Raw genomic sequence first — 19,262 nt, 5'->3', positions numbered from 1 at the left:
TTGAAGTATTTATTTCAAACCTGCACAGTACAACAACACATTTTTTTTACATCTTGGCAGAGACATTTGTGCAAAGCTTGAAAAGGGGATGGATGAAGCAGATGCTTATAGCAGATGCTTATAATATCCCAACCCCTCTCACTCATTCCACATTTACCGTATTTTTCGGACTATAAGTCGCAGTTTTTTTCATAGTTTGGCCGGGGGTGCGACTTATACTCAGGAGCGACTTATGTGTGAAATTATTAACACATTACCGTAAAATATCAAATAATATTATTTAGCTCATTCACGTAAGAGACTAGACCAGTGGTTCTTAACCTGGGTTCGATCGAACCCCAGGGGTTCGGTGAGTCGGCCTCAGGGGTTCGGCGGAGCCTCCGCCGCGGAGGTCAAGACACACCCAACTCATCGTGTAAAGAAAAACTTCTCCCTGTCGACATATTATGGATACCCCCAAACAATGTTCCCTCTAATTTTCCATCTGATTTGCAGGTGTGTAATTTGTTGTGGTTCATGCACAGTTCATTTTGTGTAACATTGTCTTGAATTTGAAAAAATATATAAAAATGTTTTACTAAAGAAGGGTTCGGTGAATGCGCATATAAAACTGGCGGGGTTCCGTACCTCCAACAAGGTTAAGAACCACTGCGTATAAGATTTCATGGGATTTAGCGATTAGGAGTGACAGATTGTTTGGTAAACGTATAGCATGTTCTATATGTTATAGTTATTTGAATGACTCTTACCATAATATTTTACGTTAACATACCAGGCACGTTCTCAGTTGGTTATTTATGGCTCATATAACGTACACTTATTCAGCCTGTTGTTCACTATTCTTTATTTATTTTAAATTGCCTTTCAAATGTCTATTCTTGGTGTTGGGTTTTATCAAATAAATTTCCCCAAAAATGCGACTTATACCTTAGTGCGACTTATATATGTTTTTTTCCTTCTTTATTACGCATTTTCGGCCGGTGCGACTTATACTCCGGAGCGACTTATACTCCGAAAAATACGGTAACATAAACAATATAATACAAGAACAATACCATACAAACAAAAACAAGAAAAACTCCTGTACACTAACAATACAATAGTACCACTGTTAGTATGAGACATGACAAGATGAGACAAAACACACACACAAACACACACACACACACAGGCCCAAACACTCTCTGACCATACACCTCTCTCCCACACATATCACAGGACACCTACTATTTCTTGTAGTTTCTATTATTTCCTGTCCAGCAATCAATCACATTTTTTTCCATGTCACTTTTCGTGCACAGGCAAGTGGTAAAACAAAGTGTTTACACCAGTAATAAAAAAAAAAACCATCCATCCATCCATTTTCTACCGCTTGTCCCTTTTGGGGTCGCGGGGGGTGCTGGAGCCTATCTCAGCTGCATTCGGGCGGAAGGCGGGGTACACCCAGGACAAGTCGACACCTCATCACAATGCCAACAGAGATAGACAGACAACATTCACACTCACATTCACACACTAGGGCCAATTTAGTGTTGCCAATCAACCTATCCCCAGGTGCATGTTTTTGGCGGTGGGAGGAAGCCGGAGTACCCGGAGGGAACCCACGCAGTCACGGGGAGAACATGCAAACTCCCTGGACTACTCAGGACCTTGGTATTGTGAGGCACATGCACTAACCCCTAAAAAACAATAGAGAAGAAAACATGCACACACATACAAACAGCACTATTGACAATACCAAGACAAAACATGGCATGGCCAGCGCTCTTAATTTTTGTTCCACTTTCTGTTTGTCTCCATTATCCACCACTTTTCTGGTTACCCTCACCATCGGCAATCAGGACACACCTGTCCATGGTTGCTTCATATGCCTGTTTTACATTTTTTGCACTTTTATGCTGCAAATCCTTGTTTATGTGTTACCAAAGCGCTTTGAGTCTCTAGAGAAAAGCGCTATATAGATATAATTCACTTCACCACACCGGTGTTTCCCTAATAAGGTTTTTTTTTCCTCCACTTGCTTGCCATTTCTGCATCCCGGAGCCCAGGTAGACACAAAAACTTAACAAAACAAACCAAGTAGTGAGAGTGGTGAGTTCATTGCTGGGCCTCAGCAGGGTCTGGCACAGGGCGGCATTTAAGCTAGAACCGATACTGGTTCTTTTTCATCCAAAATGTGTTTTTTGGGGTTGAGATTAGCGCTCTGTCTTCCACACATAATTTACAGTCGTGGTCAAAAGTTTACATACACTTGTAAATAACATAATGTCATGGCTGTCTTGAGTTTCCAATAATTTCTACAACTCGTATTTTTTTGTGATAGAGCGAATGGAGCACATACTTGTTGGTCACAAAAAACATTCATGAAGTTTGGTTCTTTTATGAATTTATTATGGGTCGACTGAAAATGTGACCACATCTGCTGGGTCAATTTTTGTTTCATCTGACCACAGAACTTTCCTCCAGAAGGTCTTATCTTTGTCCATGTGATGTCAGATGAAACAAAAATTGAGCTGTTTGGCCACAATACCCAGCAATATGTTTGGAGGAGAAAAGGTGAGGCCTTTAATCCCAGTAGCACCAGGCCTACCGTCAAGCATGGTGGTGGTAGTATTATGCTCTGGGCCTGTTTTGTTGCCAATGGAACTGGTGCTTTACAGAGAGTAAATGGGACAATGAAAAAGGAGGAATACCTCCAAATTCTTCAGGACAACCTAAAATCATCAGACCGGAGGTTGGGTCTTGGGCGCAGTTGGGTGTTCCAACAGGACAATGACCCCAAACACACGTCAAAAGTGGTAAAGGAATGGCTAAATCAGGCTAAAATTAAGGTTTTAGAATGGCCTTCCCAAAGTCCCGACTTAAACGTGTGGACAATGCTGAAGAAACAAGTCCATGTCAGAAAACCAACCAATTTAGCTGAACTGCACCAATTTTGTCAAGAGGAGTGGTCAAAAATTCAACCAGATGGCTACCAAAAGTGCCTTATTGCAGTGAAACTTGCCAAGGGACATGTAACCAAATATTAACGTTGCTGTATGTATACTTTTGACCTAGCAGATTTGGTCACATTTTCAGTCGACCCATAATAATTTCATAAAAGAACCAAACTTCATGAATGTTTTTTCTGACAAACAAGTATGTGCTCCAATCACTCTATCACAACAAAATAACAGTTCTAGAAATTATTGGAAACTCAAGACAGCCATGACATTATGTCCTTTACAAGTGTATGTAAACTTTTGACCACGACTGTACACATATATACCTTTACGGAGCCTACTTTGGTCATGCTGGAATAGAAAAACCTGCCTAAAATTATTCCCAGGATGCACAGAATTGACCAAGATATCTTGGTAAATCTAACACTAAAGGGTCAAGTCAAATAATTGATGAATTAACTTTTGTAGGTAGGTAGACTTGTTACTGCCTTTCCAGACACAAAGATGATGGAGACCAATGACAAAGACGGAGGAAACGACCAAAGGAAGTCAACTTACCAGGTGTGCCCCCCTCCTTGTCATACTGTTCTCGAGGGCCGGGGAGTAAAAAAAGGGGGAAAAGACTGAGCGTGTGCCAGTCCAAGTCGCTGTTGGGGTTCAGCTCCGACTTCTCTTTGGGAGGGGCGTTGCGAGGGGTGAAGGTGAAGCGCAGGTGGTAGTTGACCTGTTGTGTCAGAGAGAAAATAAAGCAAACAAATAATTCTGTAAGGGCCGTATTCTCGCACGTGCTTCTATGAAAAAATCTGCACGGTCAGCTCCAAAAGGCGCACTCTGGACAGAGCTTTCCTTAAATGTTTGCACATATCCTTTTGAAATACTTTTGATCCTATGCGTTTATGAGGCTGCAATTAGTGCACTGCCCCTTGAAGGTGAAACGCTATATTGCACGTGAAGTTTGGATGTAGCGTACACCACAAATAATTAGAGATGTCCGATATTATCGGCCAATAAATGCTTTAAAATGTAATATCGGAAATTATCAGTATCATTTTTTTTATTATCGGTATCGTTTTTTTTTTGTTTTTGTTTTTTGTTTTTAAATCAACATAAAAAACACAAGATACACTTACAATTAGTACACCAACCCAAAAAATCTCCCTCCCCCATTTACACTCATTCACACAAAAGGGTTGTTTCTTTCTGTTATTAATATTCTGGTTCCTACATTATATATCAATATAGATCAATACAGTCTGCAAGGGATACAGTCCGTAAGCACACATGATTGTGTGTGCTGCTGGTCCACTAATAGTACTAACCTTTAACAGTTAATTTTACTCATTTTCATTAATTACTAGTTTCTATGTAACTGTTTTTATATTGTATTACTTTCTCTTTTATTCAAGAAAATGTTTTTAATTTATCTTATTTTATTATTTTGTTTAAAAATGACCTTATCTTCACCATACCTGGTTGTCCAAATAAGCCATAATAATGTGTTAATTCCACGACAGTATACATCGGTATCGGTTGATATCGGTATCAGTAATTAAGAGTTGGACAATATCGGAATATCGGATATCGGCAAAAAGCCATTATCGGACATCCCTACAAATAATAAAATGATAAGAGACATGTGGTATAGCTCCGTTGTTACTACATTACATATATACTTACATCATGTATATACAACTTTAATGGAGGTGTTTGGATGTTTTTTCAAGGGGAACTGCACTTTTTTTTAACTTTTGCCTATCGTTCACAATCATTATGAAAGACATGACGACGGATGGATTGTTTTTTTCATGTATTTTAAATATTAAATAAACAGGAATAAAAGTCCGCTTACACTATTTCGCTTAGAAAATCCAATAAATAACCACTCAGAAAGCGCCAACAATACTTCATTGACATTTCGTGACTTGAATTGTGAAAGTTAAAAGTTAAAAAGTTAAAGTACCAATGATTGTCACACACACACTAGGTGTGGCGAAATTATTCTCTGCATTTGACCCATCACCCTTGATCACCCCCTGGGAGGTGAGGGGAGCATTTTTGGTGATTTAACCCCCAATTCCAACCCTTAATGCTGAGTGCCAAGCAGGGAGGTAATGGGTCCCATTTTTATAGTCTTTGGTATGACTCGGCCGGGGTTTGAACTCACAACCTACCGATCTCAGGGCGGACACTCTAACCACAACCTACCAATCTCAGGGCGGACACTTTAACCACTAGGTGTTAGTGATATCGTTACTACAAGCGCTAACGCAGACAAAATATTTATAGCGGCGCCGTGATCACAAGCTCGTGTCCCTATGTTTACATCATCAAGCGATCTGCTGCTTCCTCACTTCCCTGCTCCCTGTAAGTTTATTGTCGATCATAATTCATGCCTCTCACCTGCACAGAAGTAGTCTGAGAAGGTATTTAGGACCCAAAACTGGTGAGGGTGACATGAAAAGACGCTTGGTTCCCCCCGGCTCCCCACCTCGTTTCTTTGCGAGGATTATGAGACATTTTTCATCTAAATGGGAATATACGAACATCCTAGCAGTCAGCATCCTAATGACAACAGACATAGTACAGTAAGGGATGCTTAGTTATGTTTGTTGGCTCTCAAAAAGTCTGCAATGAGTATTAATCAGTGATGAAGAAAAAAGAAGCAAACTTTGTGATGCGTTTGTTTAAATTAATGTGCCGTGTATGCTTAAAATTATCAAAATACTTAAATATTAAATGTTATTATAAATGTACCTGTGGAGGTGGGCGTGGCCTGCGGACCTGCAGCGAAACGGGGTGTGCCAGGACCGGCTTCGAGATCAGCGACAGGTGCGTAGATGGCTCACCTGGGCCTGATTATCTAATCACCTGTCGCTCTGTTAAAAGGCAGCAGCCGGGGAGGAGAGAGGTGTTGGAGTTGGATCAAGAGCGAGAGCAAGAGAGAGACAGACAGACACAAAACAATTGCTGAAAAGCAAGACAATTTATTGCAAAATAAAGCTATATTGTGAACCTGATCCAGGCTCTCATGTCAGTGCTTGGTGGTCCGAGGAACCCGGAGGGGAGAAACCTCCACAATTTGGCGCCCAATGTGGGGCCGGACCACCAAGCACTGACATGAGAGCCTGGATCAGGTTCACAATATTAATTTTATTTTGCAATAAATTGTCCTGCTTTTCAGCAATTGTTTTGTGTCTGTCTGTCTCTCTCTCTCTCTCGCTCCAACTCCAACACCTCTCTCCTCCCCGGCTGCTTCCTTTTAACAGAGCGACAGCTGATTAGATAATCAGGCCCAGGTGGACCATCTACGCACCTGTCGCTGATCTCGAAGCCGGTCCTGGCACACCCCGTTTCGCTGCAGGTACGCAGGCCACGCCCCCCTCCACAGTACCCATTACTACTTAACATATTATACTACAAACTTACATCTCGTGTATAAATCCTCAATGGAGATGTTTGGGTGTTTTTTAAGGGCTTTGTAGGCGGAATTGCGCAGCTCCCATAGGCTTCATTGTAAGCAGACTTTTGATCGCATTTACTTAATATTTATAATGCAAAAAAAAAAAGAACATCCGCACCATATTGATTGTGAACGATAGGAAAAATTCATAAAAAAGTGCAGTTCCCCTTTTAGGGCCTTATAGGCAGAATTCAACGGTTCCCATAGGCTCTATTGTAAGTGGACATTTAAACACGTTTATTTACTATTTAGAATGCAAAAAAAACTGTGCAGTTCCCCTTTAAAGCAATTCAGAGTGTGTAGAGAGTTTCTACCTGAAGGGGAAGAGGCTCGTCATTGTGACAACAGGGTTTCTCAAATACCACGGCGGCCAGAAACTTTCCTGACAGAGGGTTAGTTCTCACATAGTCCTCAAAGTGCTTCTCTGTCTCGAAGCCGTGCACTAGAAAAGAAACACACGACACAACATTAAATGTGGTATCATTGGGCCTTTACATAAATACATAATATGTCCATTAGTTACATTTAGTCAGATTTGTGCTTTTTCTAAAATGTGCATTTCTCAACCGTTACTTTCATTCCCCTTATCATGCACACATGCAGGTATTCTGTGTGTGGCCAGGCTTTACACGCAAGACTCGGGTTAAATCCGGGTCAGCCGTATTGAGTAAACACACGCTGGGGGAAAAACGTCAATGACAAACAGCTGCATCAGTTCAAACGTGCCCTCTATTCTTTAGCTTAAGGAGGAGAGGAAAAGCCTTTTGCTATGTTTACCGGTGGCGAGTTTAAACAAATCTGCAAAATCCCCTTTTTAACCAAGAATACTGATTTTATACCTAATATCTTATACATTACAATAAACTCTTACTATATGTCTAAAATACATTGTATGGATACCATTATATAAAAAATATCTAAAGTGAAAAGTTTAATCTAAAAAAATTATTGTTATTCAATTTACTTTCAAAAGCGCTTACAGTATTTCCCACACATTCATTTATTTGTGGCGGCCCTCCACGAAAGAATTACGTCTGCCACAAATAGATTACTTTTTTTTCTTTCTTTCTTTTTTTTTATTATTTTTTTTTTTTGTCCTGTCCAGCTTCTCAGGCAAATAATATAGTTGATGTAGATGCCCATATAGGCTGTTCAGATTTACTTTACAAAAGAGAAGTGTAGGATACTTCTCTTGTTGCCTTATTTGTATTTGACCACTACTGTTTTCTGTTTATTTGTTACTGACTGTGGCAGGACACCTCTGCCTCTGTTTCACTTTATGTTGCTGGTAAATAATATGGTTGTAGTAGTAGGCTAAAGTTAAATTATTTAGTATGCACTAATTAAAGGGGCAGACCTTTAAGAAACATTTTAGCTTTTATATTTTATAAGATATATTTTTTGTAAGAACCACAATTAATAGATATATTTCAGTGAATAACTTATTGTTCAAATCTGTATATAAATATGTACATAAAGTGTTGTAATTATATTGTAAAATGGATGGATGGATGGATGGATGGATGGACGTTTAAAACAAAACTGTTATTATTAATTAGTAAGCATACATTTTTTTAGCCTTTTTAGAGAAAATCATATCATTGTAGTAAATTATGCAAATTACTCGACGATGTCATGGTGACCACGCCCATAGCCACGCCCCCACCGCCACAGGTATCTTGGCAGTTTATGGGAAACACTGGCTTATCACATAAAATGTAAGTAAATAATTGCATTCATTATTAAACATGTATTACTTTGAAATATTATACATTATTATAAAGTACTTTATTAAAATAATATTTTATAAAAAATATAAATATTAGTATTGTATCATATATACAATAATATTAATAATATAGTATTATTATAGTATAACAATAATGTTATTGTTATAATAATAATGTATTATTATGCTATTATTACTACTATTAGGTCAATTTATTCAATAGTACAATTAATTAAAATGTAAAAACTGGCAAGAAATACGTCAACCAAAAATCACTCCATAAACTCTACTGCTTGTCAGTGTTACCATATCTGAGTTATTGTGTTATGTTAACTACAAAAGTACACTTATTCACTTACGACATTACAAAAAGAAAGATCAGGTAAAATAATACATAATGAGTGATACGTACAGTAATTACAAATAAATTGGAGGCAGCCACCACAGTTGACATACCACACACACACAAGTCACAATTTTTTCTGTGATTGTTGGTCCAAAGCTAATAAAGATTTTGGCAAAATGAGCGTAATGAGATATATTTTTTTGTCGTTCTCTGTATTTTTTTAAGTTTATTGCGCCGTCAGGTGCGTGTTAAGAGTGCCTGGTGGTCACGAAACCACTGCAGGAATGTAGCAGCAGAGTGCGTCAAATACATAAATTATACTTTCACGAAATAAAAGCAGTTTTTATTGTAAGTTTATAAGCTGGAGTATGTTTAGAACGACATATGGACATATTATTTTGGGGTTTTTCGACATCCGGGCAGAGCCGCAAACAACCTTGGTAGTAATCATGGCGGCTGTTGTTTAGTTCGGTGTTTTTCAACCACTGTGCCGCGGCACACTAGTGTGTCTTGAGATATCAACTGATGTGCCGTGGGGAATTTTGCAATGCCACCTAATTGTTTTCTATTGTATTCTATTTTTTGCAAACCGATAATTATGATCTACAAATAATGTGGCGTTGTTGAGTGTCATCATGCTCAACAGAGTAACCATGTAATACTCTTCAACATCAGTAGGTGGCAGCAGGTAGATAATTGCTTTGTGGGCCTAATTTGAGATACATTTTTACAGATACATTTTTAATGTATTATAATTTTTGTATGTTTATTTAAGCAGGAAAAGTCCCATTGAGAGTCCCATTGTCTTTTTCAGGACATTCATACACCAGTGTAGGTTCCACTGGGGGATAGGTGGGCCGTGATTAGCTGGCATCAAACCTGGAACCCTCTAGTTGCTGGCACGGCCACTCCACCATCCGAGCCACGCCGCCCCAAACGCCGTTATAATTACGATATGAATTAATATCGAACAATCGCGTCAGGAATTTGATGTGAACAACTTTAAATTGTCAATATAGACTACTGAGTCTTCTACTGAGTCTTAACATTGTCTGCGAAGTGGTGCGCCTCGGGATTTTTTCCAACGAAAAAAACGTGCCTCTGCTCAAAAAAGGTTGAAAAACACTCGTTTAGTTGGCCATACTCTTGTTATACATGACTCTGTGTGGTGCGGTACACGGGCTCTATCTAGTGGTAAGCCAAAGAATAATTTAATTAAAGCACAGTGTTTTATTTTCCTACAGACACACTGTTGCTGTCTAAACTGTGTGTAATTTTATTTTATTTTTATTTTTATTAAGGATCCCCATTAGCTGGTTGCCACAACAACCCACTAGTCTTCCTGGGGTCCACAAACTCAATACAATTACAAGTAAAAGCACATAATTATAACTACACAATACAGAAAGAAATAAAAGCATCAATAAGAAAACAAGCAAACAATTTACAGTCACAGAATAATAATTACCACATAAATATAACTACACAATACAAAACCAAACAAAAATCATCAACAAGCAAACTAATTTACAGACTCAGATAAAATATTACTTTCCTTTTAAAAACCTGTTTACTTTCAATGCCGGTGAGAATTCGAGGCAGGTTATTCCAGAGCGATACAGTTCTATAAATAAATAAATAAAGATCAATAATTAAATACATTTTTAATGAATACTTAGGCCTATTACGCTAGTGTATTTTAAAGGCCTACTGAAACCCACTACTACCGACCACGCAGTCTGATAGTTTATATATCAATGATGAAATCTTAACATTGCAACACATGCCAATACGGCCGGGTTAACTTATAAAGTGCAATTTTAAATTTCCCGCTAAACTTCCGGTTGAAAACGTCTTTGGATGATAACGTATGCGCGTGACGTAACAAGTGAAACAGAAGTATCGGTACCCCATTGAATCCAATACAAAATAGCTCTGTTTTCATCTCATAATTCCACAGTATTCTGGACATCTGCGTTGGTGAATCTTTTGCAATTTGTTTAATGAACAATGAAGACTGCAAAGAAGAAAGTTGTAGGTGGGATCGGTGTATTAGCGGCGGACTACAGCAACACAACCAGGAAGACTTTGACTCGGATAGCAGACGCGCCAGCCGACGCTAGCCACCGACCGCACGGATGATCGTGGTGAAGTCCTTCGTTCTTCCGTCGATCGCTGGAACGCAGGTGAGCACGGGTGTTGATGAGCAGATGAGGGCTGGCTGGCGTAGGTGGAGCGCTAATGTTTTTATTATAGCTCTGTGAGGTCCCGTTACTAAGTTAGCTTCAATGGCATCGTTAGCAACAGCATTTTTAAGCTTCGCCAAGCTGGAAAGCATTAACCGTGTATTTACATGTCCCTGGTTTAATACATACTTGCCAACCTTGAGACCTCCAATATCGAGAAGTGGGTGTTTGGGGCGGGGCGTGGTTGGGGCGTGGCTAAGGGCGTGGTTAAGAGGAGAGTATATTTACAGCTAGAACCAAATCAAGTATTTCATATATATATAAGATATATATATATATATATATATATATATATATATATATATATATATATATATATATATATATATATATATATATATATATATATATATATATATATATATATATATATATATATATATATGTATGAAATACTTGACTTTCAGTGAATTCCAGCTATATATATTTTTTTTTTTATTTTTTTATTTTATTATACATATAAATAAAAGACATACTTGAATTTCAGTGTTCTGCAGGCTATCTAGTAGGTGGCAGTATTGTCCTGTGTAAGAGTGTCACAACCTTGCTGTTTACGGCAGACGAACTGCTTTACGGTAGACTAAACGTGACTGCTGTTGTTGTGTGTTGTTACCGCGCTGGGAGGACGTTAATGAAACTGCCTAACAATAAACCCACATAAGAAACCAAGAACTCTCTCTCCTTGTTGTGCACTCTACTCTCTAAAAGCCGTAGATGTTATGACGTCATTGGGCAGGCAAGCTGCTGGGAAAGCGGACGTGAGAACGGCTGTCCCCACTCAGGTCCGCATTGAGCTGGAGGGTGCGTGGCCTCCAGCTCCGGCTGAATACTGGGATTTTGTCGGGAGAAAATCTCTGCCGGGAGGTTGTCGGGAGAGGCGCTGAATAACGGGATTCTCCCGCTAAAAACGGGAGGGTTGGCAAGTATGGTTTAATAGTATTGTTGATCTTCTGTCTATCCTTCCAGTCAGGGGTTTATATTTTTTGTTTCTATATGCAGTTAAGCACGATGCTATCACGTTAGCTCCGTAGCTAAGTTAGCTTCAATGGCGTTGTTAGCAACAGCATTTTTAAGCTTCGCCAGGCTGGAAAGCATTAACCGTGTATTTACATGTCCCTGGTTTAATAGTATTGTTGATCTTCTGTCTATCCTTCCAGTCAGGGATTTATTTATTTTGTTTCTATATGCAGTTAAGCACGATGCTATCACGTTAGCTCCGTAGCTAAAGTGTTTCGTCGATGTATTGTCGTGGAGATAAAAGTCACTGTGAATGTCCATTTCGCGTTCTCGACTCTCATTTTCAAGAGGACATAGTATCCGAGGTGGTTTAAAATACAAATCCGTGATCCACAACAGAAAAAGGAGAGAGTGTGGAATCCAATGAGCCAGCTTGTACCTAAGTTACGGTCAGAGCGAAAAAAGATATGTCTTGCACTGCATTCTAGTACTTCACTCTAACGTTCCTCATCCACGAATCTTTCATCCTCGCTCAAATTAATGGGGTAATCGTCGCTTTCTCGGTCTGAATCTCTCTCGCTGCTGGTGTAAACAATAGGAAAATATGAACAGTCCTTCCTCTGGTGTCGTCACGCTACTTCCGGTACAGGCAAGGCTTTTTTTATCAGAGACCAAAAGTTGCGAACTTTATCGTCGTTGTTCTATACTAAATCCTTTCAGCAAAAATATGGCAATTTCGCGAAATGATCAAGTACGACACATAGAATGGATCTGCTATCCCCGTTTAAATAAAAAAAATTCATTTCAGTAGGCCTTTAATGTTGGTCATTATGGTGGTACTTTGAGAGCTAAGTTTTTTCTGAGGTGGTACTTGGAGAAAAAAGTTTGAGAACCACTCCATTAGTCAAACTACTGTTTAAAAATGTTGGAGCCAAGACACACAACAACGTCTCTCAGCAGTTTAGAACAAGCCGGGGCAAGTACTTTAAACTAAATCAGATTTAAGATTATGCAACGTAGCAAATCGCATTTCACAATATACCCAGGAAAAAAAACAAAAAATAAAGACGTTACAAAACCATGACTTTTAGTTCTTTTTTTTCTCCATTTTGTTATGTCAAGTACACAGTGACATTTTAAATAGCACCATTTTTTTTTTTTTTCCAAGCAGTACCCTGATATTACGCGGAACACCGTGGTGCCACTTCAGTTCTCTGACGTGTGAGCACAGCGTGCTAACCCACAGTCTTATAATTACTTGACCTGGTGAACGGTGGTGGGGCCTGCTTAATTATTCATTACTAAGATCTCGTGGTGTGTGAGCAGGATGACATCTGCACACTGCAGCTAATTGTCTGTCAATGTGAGAGTCAGACTGTGTTGAGGAACACAGAGCTGCTAAGAAAGGACGTGGCACAGCAACACATTAAAGCTTCCTGCCTTTTCCTGAATAAACTCTCGGGTGAATCGAGAGCAGGGCGTGGTGCATTTACTCTCTTATCCAGAGGAACCAGTATTCCCACCTCAGCCGTGAGTAGGAACGATGTCAGGGCAGCGGCTTCCCCTCCCACGATGAACTAAATTGGGCATGTAAGCCAATTTCAGCTCATGCTGAGTGAACACAAGAATGAGGTTGATATTGTAACATTTTACTGCCAACATCTCGTTAAGCAGGAGACGGAAGCCCATAGAAGGGTATTCCTTACATACTTTTATTACATTCTTCATGTCTACAAAAATCACGCCATTAACCTCAGTTAGAGATGTCCGATAATATCGGACTGCCGATATTATCGGCCGATAAATGCTTTAAAATGTAATATCGGAAATTATCGGTATCGGTTTCAAAAAGTAAAATTTATGACTTTTTAAAACGCCGCTGTGTACATGGACGTAGGGAGAAGTACAGAGCGCCAATAAACCTTAAAGGCACTGCCTTTGCGTGCCGGCCCAGTCACATAATATCTACGGTTTTTCACACACACACAAGTGAATGCAAGGCATACTTGGTCAACAGCCATACAGGTCACACTGAGTGTGGACGTATAAACAGCTTTAACACTGTTACAAATACGCGCCACACTGTGAACCCACACCAAACAAGAATGGCAAACACATTTCGGGAGAACATCCGCACAGTAACACAACATAACAAATACCCAGAACCCCTTGCAGCACTAACTCTTCCGGGACGCTACAATATACACCCCCCGCTGCCCCTATATCTCCCCCACCTCAACCCCGCCCCCCAACCCCACCCACCTCCACCTCCACATGCTCTCTCAGGGAGAGCATGTCCCAAATTCCAAGCTGCTGTTTTGAGGCATGTTAAAAAAAAATAATGCACTTTGTGACTTCAATAATAAATATGGCAGTGCCATGTTGGCATTTTTTTTCCATAACTTGAGTTGATTTATTTTGGAAAACCTTGTTACATTGTTTAATGCATCCAGCGGGGCATCGCGACAAAATTAGGCATATTATTGTGCTAATTCCACGACTGTATATATCAGTATCGGTTGATATCGGAATCGGTAATTAAGACTTGGACAATATCGGTTGATATCGGATATCGGCAAAAAAGCCATTATCGGACATCTCTAACCTCAACAGTATGTATTTAGCCAAAGCAACACTATAATTAATAACTGGTGTGAGGTGGTCGGTTCACAATGTGAAACTGCAAAAACCAGACTACATTCTACGCATCAGTCGGAACCAGACATGCTAATTAACAACAACGAAAGATAATGAAGGTCTCCTGTAATTACTTCTCAACATGTGCGCCACAGTTACGAAACACATTTTATCTGAGAAGAGACTGAGGGCAACGCTGCAGCAAAGTGGAGACTGAGGAGTACATTAGTGCAGCATCCAGGGGCCGTCCATTATATTAATATACATATACAGGCATGGTTAAAAGTTTACATACACTTGTAAATAACATAATGTCATGGCTGTCCTGAGTTTCCAATAATTTCTACAACTCTTATTTTTTTGTGATAGAGTGATTGGAGCACATACTTGTTGGTCACAAAAAACATTCATGAAGTTTGGTTCTTTTATGAATTTATTATGGGTCTACTGAAAATGTGACCAAATCTGCTAAGTCTATTGTTTCTTCAGCATTGTCCACACGTTTAAGTCAGGACTTTGGGAAGGCCATTCCAAAACCTTAATTCTAGCCTGATTTGGCCATTCCTTTACTTTTGACGTGTGTTTGTGGTCATTGTCCTGTTGGAACACCCAACTGCGCCCAAGACCCAACCTCCGGGCGGATGATTTTAGGTTGTCCTGAAGAATTTGGAGGTAATCCTCCTTTTTCATTGTCCCATTTACTCTCTATAAAACACCAGTTCCATTGGCAGCAAAAGTGAAGGCACAGCAACTTCACTCAAAACAAGATAACAAGCAACAATTGACTGTATTTACTTCTCAACATGTTGGCTATTGCCAGGAAACAAACTCAACCTAAAATGGAGCGCTACGGAAAAAAGGAGATTGTGGGGTAAATTACTGCAACATGCAGGGAGATAAGGCAAAGCAACATCTGTCTCCCAGAGGTTTCCATGTTGGCAAACGTAAAGAGATCAATTTTATTCTCGAAGAGATTGAGGGCAGCGAGAAAACGAAGCGCTGCAGTGAAGTGGAGACTATGGAGTACGGTAATGCAGCATCCAAAGCTTATTCACTCGGAATAAGAGACGATAACAAACAACAATGGAGAAGAACAGAGGTCTACTGTATTTACTTCTCAACATGGCCATGGTGAGAAAACAAATTCAACCCAAAATGGAGCGCTGCAGCAAAGTGGAGATTGCGGAGTAAATTACAGCAGCAATAGTCTGGGGAGGAGAATACAGGTCTCCTCAATTTGCTCCTCGACATGTTTGTCAACGTAAATAGAAACATTTTATACTGGCGGAGACTAAGGGCAGCAAGAAAAAACAGGCCGCTGCAGCAAAGTAGAGACTGTGGAGTATCATGCTACAGCATGCAAAGAGCTAAGGCTCACTTACATCAGTCGGATGAAACATGCTAACAAACATTGGCCATGTTAAGGAGACAAACTATGTCCAAAAGGACACTGCGGGCAAAGACAAAACAGCAGAGTGGAAACTGTGGCGTGTAATATTATAGCAGCCAACATCATCTCTATTTTATGCTGCTGCTGTCACATATACTGTATATACTGTAATATTGTACATGGTCATTGGTAGATATTTTATATATGTTATAGACATAATATAATATATCTGTATATATATTATTCTGTACACATATTATGTATATATTCGTATATATGTTAGATTTTTTTATCGCTATATTAGTCTATTTATACCTTCATTGTCCTTTCCATCCTTACACTTTCCATCATTGTAACTGAGCTACTGTGTTGAACAATTTCCCTTGTGGATCATTAAAGTTTGTCTAAGTCTAAGTCTAATTTTGTCACGTCGTCTGGGTTTTCGCAGCTTACTGCGGGGTTCATTCTCCCAGGATGCAGATGGACCACTCCGGACAAAGCGTGCAGGTAAGAACATGATTTATTCTCAAAAATAACGCGAAGTACCAAAAACAGAAAACAAGCAAAAGGAATAATGTGCTGATCGCACTCGAAACTAAGCTACCACTTAGCATGGACTAGAAACAAGCAAAACTTACGTAGACAAGGCTACCACTTAGCATTGGCTAGGAGACAAGCAAAACCTACACTACCGTTCAAAAGTTTGGGGTCACATTGAAATGTCCTTATTTTTGAAGGAAAAGCACTGTACTTTTCAATGAAGATAACTTTAAACTAGTCTTAACTTTAAAGAAATACACTCTATACATTGCTAATGTGGTAAATGACTATTCTAGCTGCAAATGTCTGGTTTTTGGTGCAATATCTACATAGGTCAGGGGTCGGCAACCCGCGGCTCCGGAGCCGCATGCGGCTCCTTGACCACTCTGATGAGGCTCAGCTACATACATTATTACACTCTAATTACTAAATAAAGGACGTGCCCTAATTGCACTGCAGTAATTGTCCTCTATAGCATTTACATACAGCGTGCCAGTCCAGCCACATGTTGCATGTTGTTATTACTTGCACACACAGGAGACAGCAAAGCATACTTACTCATCAGCCACACAGCTTACACTGACGGTAGCCGTATCAAACAACTTTAACATTGTTACGTTACAAATATGCGCCACACTGTGAACCCACACCAAAAAACAATGAAAAACACATTTCTGGAGAACATCCCACCGTTACACAACATAAACACAACACAACCATTACCCAGAATCCCATGCAGCCCTAACTCTTCCGGTCTACATTATACACCCCCGCTACCACCAAATCCCCCCACACATCAACCCCCCCCCCCCCACCCCCCCCTCTCCGTGCGGTTGAGCGGAAGAGTTAGGGCTGCATGGGATTCTGGGTATTGGTACCGTCAGTGTAAGATGTGTGGCTGCTGAGGTAGTACGCCTTGCTGTCACTTACGTGAGCAAGCTGAAACTGCATTCTACGTGTGGTCGAGCAGGTACACTGTTACTGCATTTGGCGCCCTCTACAGCCTGCACTGTCATCACGCTCTGATATTCGGGAGACTCCCGGGAAAAATGAGAGGGTTGGCAAGTATGACGCTATCAAGCGCCATTCATTCAAAATTCGCGGGCTGCACTAACATCAAATTTCCACATTAAAGTGCGTGCGTGTGTCGGAGACCCCTGGTTAACATAGCACAAAGCATTTAAGCTTTGTATGCAGTGTTTTTCATTTTAAATTTTAAAAAACATTTTGTGGCTCCCATTACTTTCTTTAATTTGTGAAACTTGCCAAAATGGCTCTTTGAGTGGTAAAGGTTGCCGACCCCTGACATAGGTGTATAGAGGCCCATTTCCAGCAACTATCACTCCAGTGTTCTAATGGTACAATGTGTTTGCTCATTGGCTCAGAAGGCTAATTGATGATTAGAAAACCCTTGTGCAATCATGTTCACACATCTGAAAACAGTTTAGCTCGTTACAGAAGCTACAAAACTGACCTTCCTTTGAGCAGATTGAGTTTCTGGAGCATCACATTTGTGGGGTCAATTAAACGCTCAAAATGGCCAGAAAAAAAAAATGTCATCTAAAACTCGACAGTCTATTCTTGTTCTTAGAAATGAAGGCTATTCCACAAAATTGTTTGGGTGACCCCAAATTTTTGAACGGTAGTGTACGTTGACAGGTTGCATGAAGCAAACAATGACGCCAGGCCGACTGACTGGCAAAGGCAAGCTTAAATAATGCCTCTGATTAGTGCTCGGGAAACAGGTGAGCGGACGAGCACTAATCAGAGACAGGTGAACACAATGAGCAACCATGGCAACCAAAACAAACTCAGAGGTGCACAAACAGGAACTCAAGGAGTCCAAAACTAACAGAAAATACAAAACATGATCCGGACCACGGATCATGAAACATTCAGAGCGAGAGACAGGGGGTATGATAACAACAACAATGGAGGAGGGTGAAGGTTTCCTGTATTTAAGCCTCCACATGTTTGTTGCAGTGAGAATACATAGATTATTCAAGAGGACACTGAGGGCACAAGTCACAATCAGTGTTAGTAATAACAGCGTTATTTTTTTCCCGTAACGAGTATTTTAATTAATTATTGTTGCCATCGTTGCCGTTACTGAGGATGTGAAATGGGGCGTTACTGTAGTTTGGTTGAATAAGCGCATGGTGTCAGGTTTCTGCAGACATTAGATAGTAGAGCAGGGGCGGTGATGATGGCGCCGTTGTAAACGCGCTGATGATAATTGGCTGGGTGGGCGGATCATGCTCTGCTCTCGCTCTCTCACTGCACGCTCTGACTGACACATAACTAGGCCCGTGCTAATTGCGACGGGTCAGAGCCAGGGAAATTCAATGGTGCCGTTCTCATACTGTAAGTACCAGCACTACTTTTCGCTCAGTGAAATTAAAGGCACGATTGTTTATGTAACAGTCACGCTACGTCCAGGAAAAAAGTGGGGTTCCACATCCACTCGAATCGCACCTCACATCATCACATGACACTTGCTGCTGCTGCTGCTACGCCAAGCCCAAATGCAGCCACTTTTTTAAAACAGACTCATCACATTTTGGAATTTGGATTAATCGTGATTAATCACAGGTGATTACTCCCTTGCATTATTAAAATTAGCTTTAGAAAAGACTCTAATATTTGTACACATATGCAATTTTATTATTAGAATGCCATTCAGGAATGTCTTACTTGAAAGCATTTCATTTATTTGCCCAAAACTTGGTAAATTGTTATGGTTCATACTAGAGATGTCCGATAATGGCTTTTTTGCCGATATTCCGATAGTCCAACTCTTAATTACCGATACCGATATATACAGTCCTGGAATTAACACATTATTATGCTTAATTTTGTTGTGACGCCCAGCTGGATGCATTAAACAATGTAACAAGGTTTTCCAAAATAAATCAACTCAAGTTATGGAAAAAATGCCTACATGGCACTGCCATATTTATTATTGAAGTCACAAAGTGCATTATTTTTTTTAACATGCCTCAAAACAGCAGCTTG

At 40.0% G+C, this 19,262-nt stretch overlaps 1 protein-coding gene across 1 annotated transcript in view; it reads right to left on the bottom strand.

Annotated features, from left to right (window-relative positions):
* The window catches only part of abca3b (ATP-binding cassette, sub-family A (ABC1), member 3b), a 98,521-nt gene that overhangs the window by 61,786 nt on the left and 17,473 nt on the right, over positions 1-19,262 (bottom strand). Inside the window, exons 4-5 of the mRNA XM_062036582.1 lie at positions 6,717-6,844; positions 3,501-3,666 (exon numbers count right to left, since the gene is read on the bottom strand). Of these exons, the coding sequence (XP_061892566.1) occupies positions 3,501-3,666; positions 6,717-6,844 (294 nt within the window). The remainder of the gene's footprint in view (positions 1-3,500; positions 3,667-6,716; positions 6,845-19,262) is intronic.

This window comes from Entelurus aequoreus, linkage group LG25 (assembly GCF_033978785.1).
Source record: "Entelurus aequoreus isolate RoL-2023_Sb linkage group LG25, RoL_Eaeq_v1.1, whole genome shotgun sequence".
Classification (NCBI taxonomy): Eukaryota; Metazoa; Chordata; class Actinopteri; order Syngnathiformes; family Syngnathidae; genus Entelurus; species Entelurus aequoreus.
Note: the sequence above shows the minus strand (reverse complement) of the source record. Positions and strands in the feature narration are given on the sequence as shown.